Raw genomic sequence first — 18,544 nt, forward strand, 5'->3', positions numbered from 1 at the left:
TTGCAAATGCTGGGCAATATACATACATTGTGACTAGTAGCCATGTGTAATGCTTGCAATTTTTTTCGAAGAATTCTATCACCACATTTGTGAACAAAAATAATACATTAAATATATTTAGAACCAAATAAAATTATGTATCATTGTCACTATATCATTCTTTAAAAACAAAAGTGTTGAGCCAAGTGGTTTTACCTTTATCTTTTTTGTAGGCGAGGGATCACTCATCTCCTCAAATGAACTGGAACAATCTTCTGAAGTGATACTGGCAGGTCTTTTGTGTTGAGACTGGTAATCTGAGGCCTGGGAAGCTGGGAGGCCACTGCTGCACATACTGTGTTTGGGGCTATGTCCTTCAGCAGTATCCAGACCTTGTCTTTTCAACTGGCAAGATTTTCTCCAGTTTTTAACCATTTGATATATAACCAGCGGCAAAGGTGATTTTTCCTGTTTAGAACAGACAAACTTCATATGCTCAATAGTCTTCATTATTTTCATTATGTGAGCCATTTTCCCTATATCCTTCCTTTCACACATCATCAATTTGTCAAGAAGTGAAGAAAACTGATTGTAGTTGCATTCTAGTTCAGACACAGTACTTCCATAGTTTAAACTTATAGTATACGGTACCAAGTTGACACACATAGAACTGAAGGACTTCGATGTTTGCAGCAGGTTTCTAGTTTCTGAAAGTTCTTCAAACTCTCTCTTGAGAAGATGAAGAGCATATGACCAATTCAAATTTCCTGCATAGCCATGAATAGCATCCCACTCACCTTTAAGTTCAGAGATGGAAGAGTCTATAATTTCTATAAGGTTGCCTTTCCGGTAAGAGAAGGAAGCCATTTTTTCTTGACATCGAAAAAGTTCAGGTACAAGTGATGTATCAAACCATAACAAACTTCGAAATCTTGGTTTATCTACTCTTCTTGCTATTGAGTTTTCAAGAAAAAGAACTGTTTCATGTACCATTGTCATTTCAGCATACACCTCAACAGCTTCTGGTTTCAAAATGACAGGATTTATGCCACCACTTTTCAAGAATCCCAGCACATTTTCTTTTGTGATTAAAACACTGTCACTCTCTTCCTGTAAAATCTGAAAATACTGTTTCAACATTTCCATATGCTCTGTACATCTACACACGAGCTGTTGTAATCTCTCAGTATCTGAAGACTGTGCTTCACCTAATATTTCACCAATAAAACCAATATCCTGGTGTACAATGAGGGACTTTGTAATACAATAATTTGCCTCTTGTTGCTTGCCTGCCATTTCACAATTACAAGAATCTACTGAAGATTTCTTGAAAGTCTGTTCTTCAATAGCACTGTGGAGGTTTCTTCTTCCAAACTCCTCTATCATAAGCTGATAAGTCTCATAGAGTTTAGATAGGTCAGCTTCATTTATTTTGATTGATTGTCTTTCCTCACCTTTAAAATCTCCATTTATAAACTTAACTCTTTCTGTCCAAGCAAGACTTTTAGCAGCATCAAAAAATATGTGCTCAAGTCCAAACAGTGATGCTTTTATATTCACATCTTCACAAGTTTTTATGAATTCTACCTTTGTAACAATAATCTCCATTATGAACCAAAGATGCTCTTCCTTTTCTGCCCTCAGATTAATGCCAGGAGTTTGAGATCTGTTTATTAAATCTACTGTATTTTTTCTTGCATGTTCTAAGTCATCAAGAGTATCTCCAAAGTTAGCTCCACAAACATATGGGACAGAAAGGAAAAAATCAGAGAAATTGGAATTGCTTTTCATTGCTTGTTCACATTCCTCTATTTCTCGCCTCAACTTCAAGAAGGAATAGTAAGAATTATGTTCCCAGCTTGTGTTATTAAAGGCATCCACTAATTGTTTGTGATGGGTTTGTAACTCATCAAGAGCATTATATTCTAGTCTCCTTTGAAAAGCAGGATAGAAATTTGATTGTTGTTGGTAACCTGACTGCCCACCAAACAACTCCCTACACAGTGAATCATCATACCAAAGCAAGCTTCGGAAGGTTGGTACACCTTCTAAAAGTCTCTTCTTATTTTCAATGAATTCAATGGTTTCCATTATGATCTGTAGTTCAATCAGGGATTCTATAGCAGAAGGTTTCAATTTATTAATAGCCTGCACCCTTCTTTCAGTACTCTCAAGTATCTCCCTCGAAACCAAGACATGTTCAAAAGAGCATCCCTGCTTTTTTTCGAAAGCTCTAACGAAGGAGGGAAGAACGCTTCTGCAAAATATAACTTGTTCAAGTAATACATTCAAAGATGTGGCTTCATCTGCCTTTCTCAAGATCTCTGATATTCTAATGATAAAATCAAGGGATTTTTGTTCAAATCCTACTTCTGGATGTTTGATGTCATGACTGAGGTCTCTGCAGTTGTTAAAAGGTTCATTTGAAAAACAGTTATTTTCCAAGGACACAGGAGAAAGTTCGTAATCATTGGATGAAGCTTTGGCACTCAAGCTTATCTTTATTTGTGGTGCTGGGGCTATTCCCAGAGCTTTGTTTTCATCAGAAAAAACATTTTCCAGCATTATGGAAATATTATCTGCTTTTAAAATGTTCACTTTTGCAGAAGATTCTAATGCCGCTTGAACTGGTATGGCAAATTTAATTGCACTTGCCTTGATATCAGAGTCACAAGTCCTTTCATCTTTTCTTTTGTCTTCTCGATTGACACATGACTCCTTTTTCTCAACAGCTGTATTCAAATGTTTTGCACTATCTTTGCTTGTACATCTATTAACTTCAGAGCTGATGTCGTGCTCCGTGCTTACCATGCTGGTATTTATATTTTCTTGGGTCTTATATCCAGAGATGACATTTAAATGAATCTTCTGCTCATTGCTCATAATGTGTTTGTCACCGCTTGGCTTTGTACTTTTCAATTCCATGGTATCTAAGCTAGATTTCTCGGAGACTGTGTGAAGTTTAGTTAGTTTTGCATTTCTCGCGTTATCACAGCTACAAGGCATATCTGAAACGCAGTTAGATGAGGATACACATTGTAGGACTTCACATGATTTTGATGATTCACTTGATTTCTTCCTTCCCGCTTTTGATAATATTTTTAAAGATTTCTGAACCCTCCGATGTGCTTTTCTTAAGTGAAACATTGCTCCATCTATTTTCTGAGAAAGGTGTTTGTTTTTACATAACAATGCTTGAGTGTTAAGAGTATTCAAAACATTCTTAATATACTCTTCTGACTGCACAAATGTTTCAACTTGTCCCTTGGACATTGAAGAAAATACATACTTCTCATCTGAATTGTTCTGTTCTTTCCTTCTGTGATGTTTGGCATTTTTCTCCTGCAACCATTTAATATCCATTTTATGTCCTGAACATTTCCCCATATCTGTCTTCATTCTGGAAGAGCTATGAGGGGAATTCAGTTTTGGCTGAATTATGTTGGTGATTGTAATCTGCAGGTCAGGACATACAAACAATTCAGGTTTTTCTTCCAAATCATTTTTATTCTCCTCCACAGAGGGATTTCCAGACACCTTTGTATTCTGACTAGGATTTCCTAAGAGATTATCCCAATCAATACGCTTTTGTAAAAAATGATACTCATCCATTTTCTCCAAATAATTTTCATGTTTACATGGCTTCTGTGACGTGGAGATACATTTTTTACACTCTCCTAATGTATTTTCAAAGTCACCAATGATGTTCAGGTTCTGGTCATTGCATTTTACCTCTAAATCCTGTTCAAATACTTCTAGACAATCATCTTCACAAGAGGAATTATTGTTCAATTCTTCAAAATTTGCATTTGAAAGACCTGAAATCTCTGAGTGAGATTGAGCATTTTTAAATTTTGTATACTTTATATTCTCCAAAGGTACAGGAACAGAGGTACTTCTCACAGAGGCAGTGCAATCTTTTTCTTGACAAGTCACCATGTCTGTACCTTTAGTTAGAAATGCTTGGTCATGCAGGCTTTCACATTTTTCTTTTCTATTGTTTCTTTTTATCAGCTTTGCTTCTGTTGTTGAGCCTCTACCTTGACCACTGAAGTTGAAGTCAGAACCTGAGCTTTCTGAATCCAAAATTTCAGGGTTCATTGAAGTCTCCATACAGCATTTTATATCACTTATCCCGTCCTCCTTGACAGAATCTTCTTTTTCTGATGTTTCCTTTGCTGAACTTTCTGTTGAGGAAGGCACCTGCAATGTAGGGATATATCTTTTACCTTTTTCTTCCAACTCGCTTGTGCAAATTTGATCAAAATCATTGGTATTTGCTGTGTTGTTTGTTTTATAGTTCCTTTGTTCATCAACAAATATTCCTGAGGAAAGAAGACACTCTTTGCTATCTCCAAAAGTATTTTTATCCAATGAAACTGACTCAGGAAAACACACACATTTTCCATTAAAATTTCTCAGTACTGTGTCACTTCCACAGGAAGCTGGGGATTGATGCATGATTCTCTCTATGATAGAATTATCTTTTACTTTCTCTATAGTACTCTCTTCTTTTTCACCTACTGAGCTGTTTGCTACTTCACATGCTGTATATATTTGTTTATTAATCATTACAGGTGCTTCAATCTTGTTGAATTTTTCAAATTCTATCACTGCATGGCACACATTTTGTTCAAAATTCTCTGCATCCATTTGATTCTCTGTAGACTGCTCACTGAGATCTTCATCCCAGACTTCTCCCATAACCTTTTCAGAAATATGCAGTTTTTTACAAACTTCCGACTGCAATGTGTAATCGTGGAGACTACAACTGTTAGCATTATCATTGTGTTCTTCCTCTGATGAAGTAAAATTGTTTTGAGCACATTTTGTATCCAAATTGGTTGAGCAATGCATTTCAGAAATGTAAGCATAATCTTCTTGTAATTGGCTCTCCATTTCTCCTCTATTATCCATCTTATGATTGCCAAATGCTGCACTTTCTGGATTTTGGTCTGGAAATTTCCATTCATTAATCAACGTTTTAGAAGGATTTAGGTGTAATGAGGGCAATTTTGAATGTCTTGTTCCTTTTTCTCCTTTTACATATTCCATAAGGGTTCTGTTTGAATTATTAGTTTTGCAGACCTTTGATCTTAAAGAACTATCACCTACATAGGTTTTCAAACAGTGATCTGTATTAGTATTCTGAGAACCCAAAATGTTTTTCTTGACATTACTTAACCGTTGCTCACCATTTACTGGGGAATCTTTATTTCTGTTTAACACAGATGGCAATATAGTCCCTTCCAAATTTTCTTCCCAAGATGTTTTCTCCATATATTGCTTCTGACCAACTGCATTCTTGGAGTTAAGAAGAAAATTCTCAGTTACAGGATATGGCATGCTTAGAGCAGCAGATACTTTCATTTCCAAGTTATAGTCCAGCTCATTCTCACACTGTGAAATCCCATCTAAGATTGCTTCTCCATTTTGCTTCCCTAGGACCTTTTCCCTTTTTGTTAACCTTGGATCCTTAATCAGTTTTGAAGTAATTACAGTACTTGAGCTGCTATCACAGGCAGGAGGAACTTCAGGATGAGTTTTCAAAGGATTTTTATTAGAGTTTTCAATATGGGCACTTCTAACATTTCTGCTGACATCCGGATCAGGGGAACAATGAAGATTAATTTCATTTGTTTCTGTATGTGTGGAATCCCACCTTCCAGTAGATTTGGGCTTGTTTTGGGTTTGAACTATAGAGCTGTTCCAGTTCTGTAGGCCTCCAGAAAATGAAGGAGATGCATTATTTTCTGAGTTTACTGCACAACCTATCATGGGCTTTCTGAAATGTTCATAGATGAGTTGGCTTTTGCCTATCCTTGTCACTCGTGTACAGTTTCCCAGTGGTAGTCTTCTTCCTCTTCCTGTAAATACAAGGAAACAGATTAAAGTATAGGGTTGTGAAGGTATTTTTGACCAAACTATGTGCAATATTCTTCAGGTTAAAATGTGGCATTCTGGGAGTGATGCTTCCTATGACATCAAAGAACAGTTGCGAACTGAAACTTAAGTAGACAAATTGATGTGCCTAACACTTAAAAAAAACATTAATCTTCTTTTTAAAAAGAACAAACTGAACATTCACAACATTCTGTGAGGGAAAAGGTCAGCCTGGATGGAATATAACTTTGCATAGACAGACCTTAATGAAGGAATGGCTACACAGACAAGGGGAGAAGAAGAGAAAAGAGAAGAGAAGAGAAGAGGAGAAAAGCTAGAGCGCATCTGACATCAGGCATGGGAAAGGAAAAACTGGAGTGCATGACTTAAGAGGGCACTCACAATGGTTCATCTGCAGCTATGGCTTGCATTCCGCCGTTTTAATTTGGCATCATATGCAAGTCATGCTGCTTTCACCAGAGATTTAAACATCAAATTCAAGCTGTGGTTGCAAAGGCACAACTGGGAGCATTTGCTGCCATGGCTTTACCAGTGCCATGCTTGGCAATGTACGACATTAGTTTAGTGACAGATGGGTGTGGCCTGTCCAAAGCAGTGTTGCAAGCCAATTGGGGAGGCCTGACAAGCCCAGTTGTGCCAGAAGTTTCCCTCTGCTGGAATAGGCAGCAGGCTCAAACAGGGAGGAATACCAGATGGCAAAAATAAGCTGTATGTATGTTTACTTAGAAGTAAGTTCCAATGGCTTCAATAGGAATTCCTCCTAAGTAAATGCACTTAGGAATCGCTGCCTAAAGGAAAGAAATGCAAGAGAAGCCAGGTGAAAGCAATAAAAGGGGATTTAAAATTTTATTTTGAAGACCACTCTAGATCTAAGGGCAGAAAAAGCTAAACCTTGTTGCCAGAAAGAGTGGCAAGATGACAGACAAGAGTACTAGGCAGGCAGGGGAAAATGGTAGAGAAACAGAATACAGCGGTACCTTGGGTTGCGTACCTGATCCGTTCCGGGGTGCTGTTTGTAATCCGAAAAGTATGTAACCCGAACAGCGCTTCTGCGCATGCGCAAAAGCGTGATATTGTGCTTATGTGCATGCACACGCAGCAAACCCGAACGTAAACAATTCCGGGTCCGCCGTGCTCGTAACCCAAAAGTACACAACCCGAAGCATACGTAACCCAAGGTATGACTGTAGCTGAAGGACACAAGAAAAAAAGGCAATCTAAATAAACAAAGACTTGAGGAAACAGCTGCATTCACATTAACCCATGGTTTGTCAGAGACTTGGGGTCGGGATAGGCCAATAGAGGGCATTATCTGTAGTGGACCCTAAGCTGTGGAACTCCCTCCCCATGGAGGTGCATCTGGTTTCGGAGATTGCAGAAGACCCTTGCTTTTAACACTTGAAATATGTATGTTTTCAGGACCCATCTTATTTTTATGGCTGTAAGCTGTTTTGAATTGTTTTCAAGATTGTATTTTAATGCTGTAACCTGCCCAGGGACCTTAGGGCAATAACAAACAAACAAACATGAGATGTTTCACAGGTGAGCCAAGCCTAGTGCCATTGTAGCATAGGGGAGCATCTAGAGTGGCTGAACAAAGCATGGTTAAAACAATGCTGTTAGGGTTCAGACATAATGCCAAACCATAGCTTAAAGCAAGTTACATTTCATGAGCCCAGGAAATACATTGCTGTTTGTTTGTCATCCAGGAACAAGTCACAGATAGTCTGTTGGACTGGGTTCAGACATTTTAAAAAAAACAACCTACACTCTACCTAAAAATATGGGCAGTGCTATGCATGAACCAGGCCTGTAGGTAGTGGAAGCATGAAGCTGAAGAACACAGGAGCCTAGTACAAAACAGAGTTTGACCCAAGAGTCATACAAAACAGGAGGGGTCGGGAACAGGCATAAGTGTATTAATTTATGAATATGAAATACACATTTATATAATCAGCTTACCCACATGCTTAGGCAATTTTTGAGGTCTGCACTGCGAAGATGTTGAAGCAGAGACAGTTGCATTTTTCTGATTAATGCATTTTACTTCTATTACTGCATATGGAAGGCATTGCCTAGGCTTGTCCACTGGTTTTGAATGTTCATTGTATTCATAAAAATATATCTGAAAATATGAAAAATATCACAAGAATATCACTTGCAGGATTAGTAAAATTGCATCATAGACAAAGACTGCTAAAATAACTTCAGGTTTTGGTCATATTTCAGAAAAATTGACTTGTACAACATCCACTACTTTAAAAAATATCTCTCCTTCCATTTATAACATCATACAAAACTAAAATTAAAGAAAAAAAATCTAAAATCAAACACTATAGTTATTGTGGAAGCATTCAAATATTTAATTTAAGAGCTTGAATTACTAGTTATTTTATTGCAATTTTAATATTTGATTATAAGCTCCCTTAAACTCTGAAAAGGCAAGGGTAGATTTTTTTTAATTTACATTTTTAATTTATATATACCTGTTCCCTCTCTCATTGAGAGCAGTCTTTGCAGCTCAGCTGTACAGCCAACATTTCCGGCCTCTAGCACAGCAGACATAACTCTCTCTTCCTGTGCCAAAATTCTTGCAATAACTTGGGAGCCTATCAGCAATAAAACTGGGCTTCCAACAGGCAGGGCTCCCAAGTTGACCTGAGTGAAGACTTGGCCCAGTCAGGTCCGCTCTGGGGTTATAAAAGTAGGGCTTGCAATGCGCTCAGCACCAGAGCCTTCAGTTAGCACATAGTTGAAGAGCTGATTCTTCAGATACCAAGTTCTCAAACCTTGACATGCTTAAATGGTCATAACCAGCACTTTGAATGGGTAAATGAAACAGACCAGTAGCCAGTGAAGATGATAACGGTACTGTCATGTGCTTGCAATGCTCTAATAGTAAAAGGGACATATTCTGCAGCAACTGAAACTTTTGAACCACCTTCAAAGGCAGCTCCACATACAATGCTTTGTAGTAATCGAAATAGTAAGTCATACTGCTTCCTGTAGCAGTTTCCTGACCTGCCCTCATCCTAATTGTCAGTCCTGCCAGAAGCAAGAGCCCTATGTGCACCTAGCACCACAAAGGAGTCCAACTAGATCTATTACAGAAGCATTATCCCCGTCTGCATGAACTTAAACTATAAAGCAGGAATGTCCAACTCCCAAGAGACTGCAATCTACTCCCCGTATTAAAAAACCTGGCAGTGATCTACCCATTGTCATTGGAGGGAGGAGCGTGCGTGGGGTGGGTGGATTGCCCAGAGTTATTGAGTTTTTTGGGGGGGAGGGTTACACAGAGTTTTTAAGCATTTTCCACATAACTTTTTGTACACAATAAGGACCCCGCGATCTACCACCATCAACTGGGGATCTACCAATAGATCGTGATCTACTGGTTGGACACCCCTGCTATAAAGCAATTGCTACCAAAATCATAAAAAGCTATTGTAAAAGTAAGTTGGTTAGAATGAAATCAACCCCCAAGTTGTTACAATCATCACACATAGCTCTTTAGCCATATGCAGACATCCACATCCCATGAGAGATGGGGGATGGGGATGATGGCCTGGCCCAAACTCATCCCCTCCGACTCTGGTATTTGCACATTAGATTTTAGTTTTACACAAACACACACCCCTTGTTATTCTTTTTATGGCATTTTAATTTCTGGTGTTCGACAAGTTATTCACTGTTCAGGCTCGTGCTCAGATAAGGGTGACGATAAATGGGTGTCAATGCTCTGCTTGAGTCCCAAATTATGAACTGTTGAACTGGACAAGTTCCCATCCCTTTGTTATGTCTCCCACTTCTTCTGGCTATAGGTACTACTTGGTGAAAAGTTCCCAAATGGTCCTCCAAATCCAAGGGTGTGTTTTTATGTAGCTTATATAGCAGAATTTTCTCATGTGCTGCTAACTGTAGGTCTTGTATCCAGTTTTCTGTGCCTGGTGTGACTTGGACTTTCAGTGTTGGGAGAGCTACTCATTTTGCTGCGAGCATGGCTCAATGAAACCTGCCTTCCTGGCAGGTATGTAACCAATGATGCCTCCTATTTAATAGGGATTTGTCCAGAACCAAGTTAATTCTGGTCTGTACTTCTGTCCTAAAGGGTTTGATTACTGGGCAGCTCCATAATAGGCGAGTTAGGCCTGCTTGTGACTGTTTACATGAATAGCAATGATCTGTGGGTGTTAGGTCCATGCATGCATCCAAGGTGTGTTGGTGTCCTGTAGGAATATATTCCAAGTCTAATGTCATGAGTACCTTGTTTGATAAAACATGGGTCTTTTCCCCACTGTGCAGTTATCAAGACAGGCTTCTAATTGTTGGTTCCACTTATGTCTAATTGGCCTTAAGTGTTTTACATACTGTGTATAGGGACTTACTGAGTTTTCTTGAGGTGGTGATGGTATGTGCTGTTTGCAAGAGATCCGGAGTGTGTCTGCTGCATTCGGGACATCTGGGCCAAATTTTGCTCATATATTATCTTTAGGTCTTGTGATTTATGAGGAAATTGTTCCACTTAGTTGTGCATTTTCTGGTGTTAGCTCGATTGGTAGAGTATTACCTTGAGCATGGCTTGAATTGTTGTGAAAAGACGCCATACAAAAAAAATTATGTATGTTCTGTGAGAGATACTCACGCTCCCCATGTTTTTCATAAGTCAAGATTTTCGGCTGTTATATGTGGATTGTGTCTGACGGTGAGGTGGGCAAATGGGTCAAAGTGCATTTGGTTTGCTATTGCCACCCAGGCTTGTGCGATAGCAGCTATGATGGGAGTTTATGTTGCAGGGTTTCCCAGATGCTTATAGAGTTTAGTGCTGCCCAGTTGTTTAGCTGACAAAATCTAGTTCTATCTGCCTACTGTGGTATTTCATAATCTGCTTCCTGTTGCCATTGTGGAACTTGTGCAATTAGATACCGGTAATACTTATAAGTTTGTCATTGGGAGCTGTAGTTTGGTGTATGCCAGATGAGGTCTGTTTGCAGCTCACAATTTATTTCTTAATACATCAGTTGGAACGAAGTATTTCCAGGGCAGTTGGGGGTAGGGGTAAGTGGGAGGCCCCGAAACACATATACCAGTCTGGCCAGAATGCTCTTTTTAATGATGTTTATTGCCCCCCCCCCCCAGGATTATTGTTAGACTGGCTCAGTGTTCTAGGTCTAGGCCTGCCTGTATTTTAACAAGTGTTTCTTCCATACTGAATTTTATCTAAGTACATCATCTTTTTCCACTTTAGTGGCCAGTCTGTACAAGTGGCTAAAATATTTATTAAATTTATATACCGTTCTATACCAACAGGTCTCAGGGTGATTCCCAGCAGTGTTTGAAACTCCCATTGTTCTAGGCACATTTTGTGACAGGGAATTTCATTAGTGCAAGCCGTTTCTGAGCTCTGCGCCTCAGATTTCAGACTGAAACTGCAGAGTGGAAGGAAAGGAGGCCCCTTTTCTGCCTCTCCACTTCCAGCTACTCTGAAGACTGGAGAAGAGACCCTCTTAAGACTATTAGGGGGGTGGGTAACAGAAGGACTAGACCAGGCATCCCCAAACTGCGGCCCTCCAGATGTTTTGGCCTACAACTCCCATGATCCCTAGCTAACAGGACCAGTGGTCAGGGATGATGGGGATTGTAGTCCAAAACATCTGGAGGGCCGAAGTTTGGGGGTGCCTGGACCAGACCATGTGAAAAATGAACATAATATTTTAGCTGCAGTTCATTCATTTTCAGCTTTGTATTCTTGTTATAAAAAAGTGTGCCTAGACATTCCGTTGTTGCACCCATAACCTAGGTTTAAGGTGCCATTTAGCTCCTAGCTTTCATATCTCAGTTTCTAACACTGGCTCCCAGGATAAAACTAGAATATAAAACTACAAAACACATAAAAACAAGAACCACCCAATATCCCTCCAAACACATTTTAAAAGAGCCGCAGATGTGAATCAACCAAATGCCTGGTCAAAGGATTGTTTTTGCCTGGCACCTAAAGGTGTATAATGAAGGTGCTAGACAAACCTCCATGGGGAGAGCATTCCACAGACAGGGAGCCACTGCAAAAAAGGCCCGTTCTCATGTTGCCACCCTCTGGATCTCTTGTAGAGGCACATGAAGGAGAACCTCAAAAGATAATCTCAGGGTCTGGGTAGGTTCATATGGAAAGAGGTGGTCCTTGAGGTATTGTGGCCCTGGGCCATTTAAGGCTTTATAGGTCAAAACCAGCACTTTGAATAGGCCCTAGAAACTAATTGGTAGCCAGTGCAGTTGGACCAGGATTGGTGTAATATGCTCAAATCCTCTTGCTCAGGTGAGCAACCTGCTTTTGAATTCTGCACTAGCTAAAGTTTCTGAACCGTCTTCAGAGGAAGACATATGATTGTCATAAATTTGGGGACAGAGTTCTGTGGGTCTACTGAAAGAAAGAAAAAACAGTGTGCCATCTGCAAAAAGAGCTATCTTGTACTTAAATCTGAGAAGATGGGGGCGTTGTGGTTTGGGAGACATGCTCTGGGTGGAGATGGGAAGTTGCACTCCCCCTAAAGCACCAAGTTTGCAGATTGGGAATGTCTCTAGAGTTAACACTAGCAAGTGTAGGCTGTGGTCAAGAGTGCTTTTTATCACCTTAAACTAAGATGTGCTCTTTGTGGGTCTGCTTTGAAAATGGTTTCTAAACTTCCATGGCTGCAAAATGGAGTTGTGCAAATGTTTGGTGGGGGTAGGCCAGGAGAGTTTGACACGTTGCACCGATTACACTGGCTCCCAGTTCACTTCTGCATCCAATTCAGTGTGCTGGTATTAACCTTTAAAAGTCTAAATGGGTTGTGTCTGGCTTATCTAAATGACCACTTCCACCAACTATCAGCTACCTGTAGCTTGCTTCTTAAAATAAACTACAAAGTCTGATTGAGTACAAGATAGGAAGAGAGTTCTACAACTGCACATTACCCTAAGGAATTACCAGATCAGAGTCTGTGTTTTTCACATTTCAAATCTCATCACAACCCAATGGCAACAATAAATACCATTCCTTCATTCTCCATCTGAGGACCTCCTCCAGAGAGGGGATCTTCCCTGTCATGGGGGTCTCAGTTATGGAGTGCCCTTTTCAGAGAAGATAGTTTGGTGTCAACATGTATTTTGGGTGTCGGGCAAAGACTTTATTAAGGTGGGCATTGAAGCATGTTTTAAAATTTTTACAAAACAGTTTTCTAGTTTTGCAGCAGCCTCTGATGATTGTACTGTTTTTTAAATTGTATTCTGCACTCATCCTGTTACTATAAAAAATTAAAAATAGAATATAAAAATTAAAAAAAGAAAAAACAGTTTCAAGAATACAACAAGCATAATGAAATATATGACATCTGCTTAGGTCACATGTGCAAAAGTTAAGGATTCCCTACCAAAGAACCAATGGCCTGGTCTTCCAATGAATCCTTAACTGAAGGATGCATTCTGGACATGTGGCAATCAAAGTTTGGAGTTGGATCCAAAGCAACTTTCTTTTTGCCTTTAGGAGGCTGAATTTTTTTCACTTTTCCTAAGAGAACCTATCAGATTAAATCAAAGAAAACAGAGTTATTTTCAGTAAAATGCTCATATGATAGCATTCAGTTACCTAGCTGGACATCTTTTCCTATGAAGTAACTATATGGAACAAAGTGCTTTTTTAAACACAGAAAAAAAGTTCCACTCCCCTTAAGAACATATAACTACAACCCCCCCCCCAAAAAAACCAGTCAATGTAAAATAATGAATGGTGATAATAACGAACATGAAAATAAAATATACACTACAGACAAGTATCAAGAAGAAGAAGGAGGAGGAGGAGGAGGAGGAGGAGGAGGAGGAGGAGGAGGAGGAGGAGGAGAAGAAGAAGAGGAGTAGTAGTAGTAGTTTGGATTTGATAACCCGCTTTATCACTACCCGAAGGAGTCTCAAAGCGGCTAACAATCTCCTTTCCCCTCCTCCCCCAAAACAGACACCCTGTGAGGTGGGTGGGGCTGAGAGACTTCAAAGAAGTGTGACTAGCCCAAGGTCACCCAGCAGCTGCATGTGGAGGAGCGGAGACGCGAACCCGGTTCCCCAGATTACGAGTCTACCACTCTTAACCACTACACCACACTGGCTCTCAAGAATCCACTCCTATATTCTGATTTCAGATTTCTTTAAAATAAAATAAAAAAACCTCACCCATAGAGGCTTCAGTATAAAAACTTAATAACTGGAGTAGATATAACATTTGTCCAAATGCAAGATATTTAAATCCTGCATTGGAATTGAAAATATAAATTCTTGAGATTTTAGTAAAAATGTATATGAATCTGAGGTATACTAACCACTATTATCTGATGGTATTTCTGCGTTAGATTATAAATGAGGACTGCCCTTTCACTGTTTGAAGATGGCCTGTAATTACCTCTTTGTTGTGATTGGAACACACTCAGCACTTAACAAATCCAAACTGCTCCTCCCAACATCATCGTCTGACCCACACATTGAGACTATAAAGCTGCACCTGCCTAGCTGGCCTTGTGCATGGAGCCAGTAGCATTTCAGAGAATGGTCCCAACTTTCAGCATCTTACCTAGCAACCTAAATTTGGCTTCTGCATACAAAAATGCATTATATTCAGAGAGAAAAATTATTGGGAGAAGAGATTTGGACACAAAACAACGACTCCTCATGCTACACAACACTTGCCTATTATTTACCATTTCTGTATAACACTTACCCTGAAAATAATTATATTTTCTATTGGGATTGAGTGTTCGGATGCATAATTCAGAGCAACATCAATGTGTCTGAATAAATATATGCCAAATTGAGGATTTCCAAGTTGCTTCATAATATTTTGTTGTTCTTTCTTGGAATGACCAGTGTGCAGGCCACTCTGACAAATGTTTGAGACTTCCTTGTTAGAGACAAGTAAAAAGCTAGATGTTTCTTTATCTTGCCTTCCTGCTTCACGCAACTTAGTCCTAGCAATAAAAAATAACACATAATAGCATTTCCAAATAATTTTATACATTTCAGATAAATGCTTCTTCACTTTATTAGATTATAAGCAATTTCATAATACTGGCATATATGCTTTGCTTTATACCCACTTGCAAGAAAAGGTAACAATCTGGCCCTGACCACATTGCAAATGGATGGTTGCTTAATAGTTGCTGGTTTTCTTTAATACATTATAATTGGCTGTTTTAGTATGATGGCTCTTCTGCATGCTATGGATTGTTTTATATCCAAGAAAGAGAGCCTGGGTCTGTCTCTAGATACTGGTAGCTACCTATCTCTAAAACTGAAAAAAATGTAATACTATTAATCTTGTTACTACAATCCATTGAACCATGTGAGTCTCAAGGAGGTGGATGATTCAGGATGAATGGGCATATATTTCCTGCGGAATAGAGGAGGTGCATATGTGGTTCAGGATGGGGGGGGGGTTGTAACAAAAGGGAAGGCAGGTGGTTCAGGACCGGAGAAAGAATTGCCTAAGTGGGACTAGGAGAAACCAGAACTAAACTTCAGCATCTGTGTTCAGTTATGACCATGGATAGCTAGTTGTGTGTGTTTGATTTTTCTGGTAGGGCTCCTATAGCTTTTGCACATGTAATGGACAAGCGTGTTGGATTTGGAATGGAGAAGAAGACATGGGTTCAAATCCCACCCATGCAGTTGGGCTCACTAGGTGGGTTTGGGCAAGTCAGTCTCTCTTTTTCATAGTTACAGGTAGGTAGCCGTGTTGGTCTGAGTCGAAGCAAAATAAAAAAATTCCTTCAGTAGCACCTTAAAGACCAACTAAGTTTATATTTTGGTATGAGCTTTCGTGTGCATGCACACTTTTTCATGTAATTGTTTTTAGAATACAATGAGAAAACACCACATATAAACTTATTGGGACTAAGGACGGAAGACAAATATGATAAATAAAATGGATCAATTTCTCTTCATATAAGCACAATTCACCTCTTTGCAACAAATTCTTCTTCCAGATCTTTATTGTGAACCATTTTCATCTTACTGAACTGCCACAAAGACTCGAGGTTACATTCTTTGTCAAGGCAACTTTGACTCAGCCGTTGTTTAATCTCATTACAGTCTCTTTGATTATTGGAACACTCTGTTAGCAAACCTAAACACAAATAAATAAAAAGTTTTAAGAAATCTATTAGAATTCCAGTCATGGGGATTACTAAGCAACACTGGCAACACAGTGATGGTCACAGGCAAAAGAATCTCCCAAAGAGATTACTGTCAAGTTACAAGGTTTAGTAAAAAAAATCTCAAGAGGGAAAAACTTGCTTAAATTAGGTCATTGAAATTAATTCATTGCCAGTTAAAGTAGTACAGTATCTATATTATGCAGGGACACATGTGACACTGCTTGGTTGAACATCCTGCTGCTTAGGTACTAAGGAGTTTCCAATCCAGCTTCTGTAAGGAAAGGGAAGCTGCCAGTTTTGGCTTGGATTAAAATTTGCACAGTGGCAGCGAAAGGACTGAGAAGAAGTTCTAGGATATAAAGAAACCAGGGGGTTCCTTTTTTTCTCCCCCGGCCCCTCAATATATGTCTGTGTTTCCATCAATCTGTGGGATACAAGATGGAGAGGGTGGGATGGAAGGGTGGAGGGCAAGGAGAGCAAAACTTTAAAATGGGGGGGGGGGCAGCCAAAAGGAAAACACAGTGAAAAAACTCACTCAGGTGATCTAGCAAACATGAGAGCCGAATTGTCCAGGGGCAAAAAGCAGATCGTGCTTTGTTTTGTTTTTTTTTAAGAAAGAGCTAAAGGCTAACAAGAGCGAAAGAGGAAGCCGCTCAGCAGCTGATTGCAAGAGATCGGGGAGGGAGATAAGGGACGCTAGCTCCCTTCCGGCTACCCCCTTGCCCAGGCCTCCATTGTTGAATGTTCTGCAGAGGGAGGCTGTTTGTTTCCCCAGCAACATGTGACTGGCTGATTGAATTATCTGGTTGATTAGATTATCAGAAGTAGCAGAACTGTGAGTTGAACAGGATTTTTCCCTTTGCAAAGAAAACTCAACAACTTTGAGCTGATCCTTTAAAAACGGGAATTTTCCTCTTTGCAAAAGAAGCTGCACAACTGTGAGCTGACCCCCCCCTCCCTCAAAAAAACAGGGCTTTCCCCCTTTCCTCCTCTGAAAACTAAGTGCGTCTTATGGTCTGGTGTGTCTTTTGGAGCGAAAAATACAGTAAGTCAATTGCTTTGCATCTTTTTTTTTTAGGTACAGTATACAAGTGCCTCTTTACTTTTCTTGCTCTTAATTATATTTTGCTACAATTAAGACTACAATCGTGACCATGTTTACTCAGAAGTACCATAAATCTCAATGAACCTCAGTGAGGCTTACTGCCAGGTAAATGGGGTCAGGATTTCAGCCGCAATCTGCTACATTTTATGAGTTTTCAAACTCAGTTGAATGTATCATTCAATGCTGTTCTTTCCCTATGGAAAGAGGTCCCTTTGTCAAAGTAGGAAGAATCATCTGGCTCTGACTACCCATTATTGACCACCTGAACTTTCTGTCTTAAAAGAGACATTAAATTTAAAATTACCTTCCTTTCCCTCACCCTTCAGATTTTCTTGACTTTTAACTGAACTGCTAAACGAAATGTAGCTGATGCCCGAGTAAGGGAAAGGAGATAGGATGGCAAGTTTATAGTAGCCAGCAAAATCAAGGTAGCAAGAGCAGCTGCAATCCTAACCCCATTTACCTGTGAGTAAGTCCCTCTGAATACAATGGGACTATTAGATCTGATTAAGTTTGCAACCATGGATAGCATTATGGTGGCCAATTAGGCACTTCATTAAGTTTGATTTTTAAGCCCCTGGTTATTTTGCTGCAAAAGACTAACAGGGCATTCCCTGTAGAAATTAATTAAATTTGAAAGGCAATACACAGAGGTAACAAATTTGTAAGTATCTGTTCGTGGTTGAGTTATGCATGTCTACGTGCTCTATAAAAGCTACATATGTTTCTGTGTTAGTAGATTAAACGGAACATAAAAAGGTAAAGGGACCCCTGACCATTAGGTCCAGTCGTGATCGACTCTGGGTTGCGGCGCTCATCTTCCGTTATTGGCCGAGGGAGCCGGCATACAGATTCCAGGTCATGTGGCCAGCATGACTAAGCCGCTTCTGGCAAACCAGAGCAGCGCACGCCGTTTACCTTCCCACCGAAGCGGTACCTATTTATCTACTTGCACTTTGAGGTGCTTTCAAACTGCTAGGTTGGCAGGAGCTGGGACCAAGCAACGGGAGCTCACCCCGTCACGGGGATTCAAACCGCCAACCTTCTGATCGGCAAGCCTTCTGATTAACCTTCTGATTAACCCACAGCGCCATAGACTTGTGCAAAATAAACCAACTGCAGTGGTAGGAAAAATACCAGATGAAAGTACAGATGAATATTGGAACAGATTGAATCATGTTGGTGCATCCCTAATGGGAGCAGCCATTTTTCTCCATACAATTACTCAGGAAGTGGTGGCACATCATAGTGGAGGACAATATTTAAAGCAGAAGGTGGGAATCCTTGCAGGAAGAGGAACCTCTACTTACGGACGTAATCAGTTCCGGAGGTCCGTCCGTAAGTCGATCCAGGTCACTGGTAGAAGCACCGTTGTGCGCAGGTG

General features: G+C 39.8%; 1 protein-coding gene across 2 annotated transcripts in view; it reads right to left on the bottom strand.

Annotated features, from left to right (window-relative positions):
• Positions 1-18,544, bottom strand: part of TEX15 (testis expressed 15, meiosis and synapsis associated) — a 33,122-nt gene that overhangs the window by 6,950 nt on the left and 7,628 nt on the right. For both annotated transcript variants that reach the window (XM_088659053.1, XM_088659052.1), the window contains 5 exons: positions 15,859-16,024; positions 14,621-14,867; positions 13,290-13,436; positions 7,846-8,008; positions 196-5,846 (listed from right to left, as the gene is read on the bottom strand). In XM_088659053.1, the coding sequence (XP_088515179.1) occupies positions 196-5,846; positions 7,846-8,008; positions 13,290-13,436; positions 14,621-14,867; positions 15,859-16,024 (6,374 nt within the window). The remainder of the gene's footprint in view (positions 1-195; positions 5,847-7,845; positions 8,009-13,289; positions 13,437-14,620; positions 14,868-15,858; positions 16,025-18,544) is intronic.

Source organism: Zootoca vivipara, chromosome 15 (genome assembly GCF_965207765.1).
Source record: "Zootoca vivipara chromosome 15, rZooViv2.hap1.1, whole genome shotgun sequence".
Classification (NCBI taxonomy): domain Eukaryota; kingdom Metazoa; phylum Chordata; class Lepidosauria; order Squamata; family Lacertidae; genus Zootoca; species Zootoca vivipara.